This window comes from Henckelia pumila, chromosome 2, assembly GCF_033568475.1.
Source record: "Henckelia pumila isolate YLH828 chromosome 2, ASM3356847v2, whole genome shotgun sequence".
NCBI lineage: Eukaryota > Viridiplantae > Streptophyta > Magnoliopsida > Lamiales > Gesneriaceae > Henckelia > Henckelia pumila.
Genome location: NC_133121.1, coordinates 177,783,448 through 177,790,210, shown reverse-complemented (window position 1 = coordinate 177,790,210; position 6,763 = coordinate 177,783,448). Strand labels below are relative to the sequence as shown.

At 34.7% G+C, this 6,763-nt stretch overlaps 1 protein-coding gene across 1 annotated transcript; it reads right to left on the bottom strand.

The window, feature by feature from the left end:
* Positions 1–1,072: 1,072 nt before the first annotated feature.
* On the bottom strand, positions 1,073–6,223 carry LOC140882878 (serine/threonine protein phosphatase 2A 57 kDa regulatory subunit B' theta isoform-like). Its single transcript, XM_073289110.1, has 3 exons — positions 6,101–6,223; positions 4,117–5,631; positions 1,073–1,687 (listed from the first exon to the last, which is right to left on the bottom strand). The coding sequence occupies exons 2-3, from the start codon at positions 5,311–5,313 to the stop codon at positions 1,343–1,345; spliced, it is 1,542 nt and encodes a 513-aa protein (XP_073145211.1). The 5' UTR covers positions 5,314–5,631; positions 6,101–6,223; the 3' UTR covers positions 1,073–1,342.
* Positions 6,224–6,763: the final 540 nt, after the last annotated feature.

The following is a 6,763-nucleotide window of genomic DNA, read 5'->3' as shown; positions in this document are numbered from 1 at the left end:
GTAAATCAAAGTCTGCTTCTTTTTCATTATTTCAATTAATTAATTCAGTTCAAATTAATAATTTATCACAAAAAACACATTATCAAACTGTGTCACAAATTAACAAATCAATTTGATGAGACAAATTTGTAATTTGACTCAATTTAAAAAAAGTACTATTTCTTACATCAAAAATATTATTTTTTCGTTGTAGATATGGATTGTGTAGATTTATCTCACATATATAAATTTCTAAGATCGTTTTCGGAATGTTTTTTTTAGTCGAAAGAAGTGATATTTGTTATAATTGAGTCTCGAACTCGAGATCTCGTCTCATACTTAAAACCTTGATGTCAAATGAGCTATACACCATCAACGCTTCCGGGAATGTTCTATGCATCAAATCTTTATGTGATTCTGATATTTAATGTAATTTTATCGCAAGGTCTTTTTTTTTAAAAAAAAATTTATGGTCACGACAAAATTTTGTATGAGATCCCTTAATTTAACTCAATAATCACCGTCAATCATAACTAAATTATAAACTATACACGTCAGTACATATATATTTTTTATGAAATCTTTTTTAAGATAATATATTACATATTATATGCTACATGATTTTAAATTTGGACAAACTGATGCCTTGTTTCAATTATTGCTCAAATACAAATTAACTCTCCAATTCCGACACTTCTTTCCTTTATAAATTATCAATCCTCACTGGTCTCTCCTTTTATTTATTTTTTTTTTTTCTTTTGGCGGTCTTTTAATACACACAAGATAAGATGATATTTCGTATAATTGAAGATCACGTCCAATATAATATTCTTTACTCATGGTTTCATGCTAGTCTGAGGTGCCATAATTATCCTTACTAGAAAACCCGGTTGAATTTCGTATGACCATATGGTTTAAAATATCAGAGTTGCATGCATCTTCCCAATTAACTATAGATTTTGGTAAATTGACAAGAGTTTGATTCTTATGATTAGTATCCAAGGCAATGTCGGATGTTCGATTCTCATAGATGACAATTATCTGAGTAACACTTTGTATACAAAACATGAAATTAGAACAAACAACACAGTGATCATATTTCTGCATGTTAAACATTTTGAGATGCTTATACACACTAAGACGGAAGAGTAAACAATCTTGTACTGCTATATAAGCAACAGAGTTACGAACCATGTCTGAACCACTAAAAAAGTAATGTCCAACTGCTAAATCTTACTATCAAACGGATTTCCTCAACTCAAACAAAACACTGAAAAAGAGAAACCCAAGCAATAATTCAAATAAACGTCGGCGGGCAGGCGGACGAATAGGAGTGAAAGGAAGTGTACATCTTCTCCTGTGTCTAAGTTGCCCCGGTTCGAGGGACAAGAATAGCTTGAGTACTAGCAGCCCTTTTCGCGGCAAGCTCTTCCAAGCGTATCCATGTGGATTCACGTTTCTCTTTTTTCTCGTTTTCCTTTGCTTCGTCGTCCTGGAACTTGATCTGGCATGCCTTGAATAGATCTGGGTCGTGATCGTACAAGTTTTTGCGAACATTTAATGTCAAACTGTGCACAACCTGATTCCAGTGGTGTATGGCATTTCTCTCCAAAGCAGGAAAGATGACGGGCAGAATGATTTTGCGGTTTTGTTTGATGAGGCTGTCGATGTGATCGTTGTTCCACAAAAACAGCGCTCTCTCCGCCACCTGACAGCGAAGAATACTCGTAAATTTATTGGTAACCCACAAGGTTCTATCCTCCAAAATTTGATAAAATAATATGAGAGAGCTCAGACAAATCCATGTAATCTTTTCACAGTGCAGAAATTAGTATGATCAGTAACACGAGAATCTAAGACGGTGCTACCATTAACATAACATGCTAGCAAGCCTAGTAAGTAGTAACTTTCTTTCAAAAAGCCTAATCAGTATTTTTCCCACCCCTATGGACGAAAGTTCTCATTTCCCTGTCGAAAAATGTACTACTGACTTTGCAGCCTTATGCCCCCAAAACCAATAGAAGTAGAAAACGTCACGATACTAAATCGAGGGGTCAACCATCACCTCAAGTAAGAACAGCAAGTGACTCCTACTAATTGCTGCCCATTTTCTTGACCATGCTAGTCGAACTGGAGCTACAGACTGTCTTACGAGATGAGAGAGGAGAATTTCAACTGCTGTCTTCGAGATGTCAAAAGGGTTTTCTTTACCTTGTACATACACCGATTGGTCGAAATCATAACATCATTTTCCACCAAAAATGATGTTACTTGATAAACCTTAACAAAACTGAAAGCACTCACTTTATCTCAAAATAAGTCTACTAATCTAGAAGGCAGCCAAAAAATAACAGGATAGCGTGGAATAAAATTTTATGCTAAAAGAGACACGTATGCATCTTAAATCGCACGGTATACACCAATAAAATGTTCCCCAGCCTCTGGCTTTTCACCTGTTAATGCGATAAACACAAAAATACAATTTCATGTATTCTTTCTCTTCAGGGACAATGCCTCTCTCTCTTGACGGAAAGATGCCAATAGCAACACAGGAAGCAGAGATATTATCAATGTCCTCCATTTGAAATTACGAAATAAGGTGACAAAACGAATACTCAAGTCAAAACACACAAGTTTCCATCTCAACATTTCACAGCAATGCAATTTTTCATGCTTTCATCAGAAACAATGGCCACATGCTCAGAGCTGATCAATATCCCAATGGTTGAAAACTCAATTGGCCTACCAAAACAACAAGGTATAACAAGTCGAAATCTTACGAACTTCATAACATATATTGGTCACTGACTTATCACAGATCAAAGTAAACTCAGCTAGAAATACGGATGATTCCGAGCTTGAGCATGACAATTAACACAATTTCAGTAAGTTGAAGCTCAAGGTCAACCATTCGGGAAAAAATATTTTTGCTTTCATAAGTTAAAATTAAAACGTTAGGAAAACACTACTTGCCATATCATAAGGGTCAGTATGGATACGAAAGCTATATAATGAAAAATAATTTATTAAAGATAAGCTATTTCAACGCTATTTCAAGTGCTATTTTTTTATTAAAAAAAAAAAGCAGCAGCAGAAGTAGTAGTAGTAGTAGTAGTAGTAGTAGTATTAATGTTTGACTAACAATACTACACTAGTATAAATGTTTTTTGAAGAAGTAGAAACAAAAGACTAGGAGTCACATTTCCTACATTCTAGCTTCTGGTTGTTTTAAGCAAACCAAACATTACAAAAACAGTTTTTAAAAGTATAAGCACTTGGAAGGAGATCTTCTCTAACAGAGCTCGTTCTAAGAATCAAAGTTTATTACAAAAGAAATTAAAAAGAAAAGGCCCATTTGGGACCACTTCCCAATGTGTGCAAAAATCATTTAAAAAACTAATGGTTCAAATTTGAACACACCCACCTTGCACATAATATTCCAAAAGCTTCAATCTGATCAGGTTATTCCATTATACTTTGTTAAAGAGGGAATGTAAGAAAAAAATAAACAGCATCTGTGATACTGCATCACAGCTGTCACAACTCATAAATATTAAATTTACCACAAGCAACCCTTTATTCCTTGGATCATGAAGGGTCAAACAAAACAATAATTTATCACTGCATTGTTTAAAATGCAGTAAAGAGCTTAATAATAGCTTCCAAACAGATACATCACTTGTAACCACACATCAGCTTCCAACAAAAAGTACTGAAAACATGAACCATATATAATAATGTATTGCCACTGAATCAGAATCAACCTGTTTCCCTCGTATCAGATCCTATCACTAATGTGCATGACAATTACTGAGATAAAAAATCATGGTTCAGTCAATCCTCTAAGCTAGACAGGTCAGGTTTCAAACAAACAAGGTGGAGTTAAGGCAAAACAATCACCATAAACTAAGTTCCACTATCTTAGTAATCTTTAAGAGAAGATAATATGTCACGGCACATTGTAGATATAATAGTTATTTTATAGAATGTAAATGAAACGCCTCAAAGGATTTATGATAAGCCCATGATGAAATTGAAATAAAACCGACTACCATATGTCCGGAAAACATACAAGTAGAGTGAAAAAAATGAACAAAAAAGAAGAGATGGGATAGGCTAATATAAAACAACACATACCTGAAAGTGTAAGCTACTCAAACAGTGTGAAATTTGATGAAACAAAGGTACCATGCAGCGTTGAAACTCAGGTGGCTGCGTAGCTTCTAAAACCTCCTCCAGCTCATTAAGAAACAGAACTTCTTTAGAGCTATTAGTGACTGGCCAATACTTGATCAGTCCCCTAATAACAATATCGGCAAGCTTCGAATCTTTCTCCACAAATTGTGTAATGCAATAAGATAGCTGTTGGTGATACATGGCCAGGCATTTTGGTTTATGTAGAGGAATTAAAGTTCGGACAAGAAAGAGTTTGTGCTCTTCTTTTAGCGGTAAAGCAAATCCATTGATTATACTACCAAGCACTTCGAGAAATTCAGCAATGCCATTATGCTTATCTGTCTCAAAAACAAAATGATAGAAAATGTTGTTGATGGCTTTCCTGATAAACGGCCGATGCACCATAAATTTCCCGTAGATACGGTGTAGTATGGTTTTCAAATATTCCCTCTCTCTAGGATCTTCAGAGTCGAAAAGATTGAGCAATTTCAGAACAAAGGAATGATCAATGTATCTTTTGGCAACCTTAGCATCAGTTTCTGGAGAAGCAACAAATCTTAGCAAAAATTCATACACAACTTGCAGATGAGGCCATGCAGGATCCATGGCAGGCTCTTCCTCGTCCAATTCAACACCATCTATAACCTTGTTATCCCTCGGCTGAGGAGTAAATTCCCGAAATATATTCACAGATACCATCTTAACAACCTCCTGCATTACAGTTTCTGTAAACTTTCCATTCGCAGACGTTATATACTCCACTATCTCTAACAGGGTCTGCCTCTTGATCTCCTTTTCCTTAAGGTTCTTTGTAGGGTCGGTGAAGTCAAACAAAACACAGCACATCTTCACTTTTCTGATAAATAATAACTGCTTTTCAGAGCTTGAGGTATCTTTAAAACTCGGCAATGCTTCATATGAACCGGAGATAGAATTTCCATTTATTTTCAAGTTTTTCTCTCGAAGAAAACTATCTTCTGAATTATTCCCAGTACTTAAAGCCGAAAAAGGGGCCGAAATAACTTCATCAACTGCACTGCTTAACCGTTTACCCCCTCCATCACCTCTCTTCGAAGAAGTTGAGGAACTTGAAGAGAGGCTCGAGTCTCCAGCAGACTTGTGCTTTCTGGGAATCTTTCCGAGTATTTGTTTGATCATGTTTTGAGGAAATTAACCTACTTTTACGCCGATAAAACAGGCAATAAATGATGGAAAATTCAACTTCAAGAACGCCAAATTCTACCAAAATCAACAGAGAGGCGTTGAATCTTTCCTTCAATACAGATTCCCAGACCCAATTTCAAAAGCTATGAAAATTAAACTACTGATCCAACAACAGACAGTGAGGTTCTAATCCAATTTCAGAAAGATCTTTCTGAGTCTGAACTCACCAAGTAGCTGAAATACGCGTCAATCCTTCACGAACCAAAGTCAGCTTGCATTAACTTCATGTTCTTCAAAAAAGGGAAAAGAACCCTTTTTTCCACCCAGAAAAAAACAAAAAATCAACAGTCTCAGAATAAAAGCCACACCAAACCAGAAACCCACTTTCAACCAAAGATCAAAATTCTTCAAACGCATCGATCGACCAATTAAAACCCATCTTTTCCTTCACGACCTAAACGAAACCCACCACTCTCCACCAAAATCAAACCACAAATTTCGAGTCTTTCCACTGAAAATCCAAAACCCAGATACAACGCGAAACCCACCAAAAGAAATCAGCTAAAATTTCAATTATCGCACCACAAACATACTAACAACTAATCAAAAAGCCATCATACGACTCCCCTCGAACTCAATCCGTAAAAAAACAAAAAAAAAAGGAAAGGAAAAGAAAAGAAAAGAAATATTATCAGATAAAACAAAGAGGAAAAAAGCAAGCTTTTATGAGAAACACAAATTTCAACATACAAATAATGAAGGGTTGTTGGAAAAAGCTTACAGTATAATACTCCTCAGTAAACAATCAACATCGTTCATTCGTTCTCTGAATTTTCTTTTACCATGGTAATATATATTCCTTCTTCTGTTGTTTGTTAACGCTGAATACTTTCGTGGATTAAAAAAATTTTCCAAATAAAATTGTTAGATTAATTTCTTTTATTTATATGATATATCCACCATTCCATTATACTTCACCATTCCAGTCTTAGCTGGCCAGCAGGTCAAAGTCAAACTACATTTTCAAGATTAATAAGATTGGAAAAATAAAATAAAAATAACTTCTCTTTTTTTCGACCAAAAAATAACTTCTCTTATGAGTATAGTACTCGGAAAATGGATAATTTCTTTAAAATAATATTTTTTTCGGTCCTGACTCATGTCAATATATTAAATCAATAAATTTGATTAATTAATAAGACCGATATTTTTTTTAGAAAATCCTCGTATAATTTATAGTTCCATCAAAATTATAAATTCATAATTCATTGAAACAATTTAATAAAATATGATTATGTTGTTGTTTTTTTCCATATAATTTAATTATATTATTGTTTTGGTTTATAGGCGTCCCAATAATTAGAGATGTAAATAAGACGAACAGTTCGGGTCACGGCTCGTTAAAAGCTCGTTTGAGCTCGTTTAATGAGGCTCGTTAAGGAAA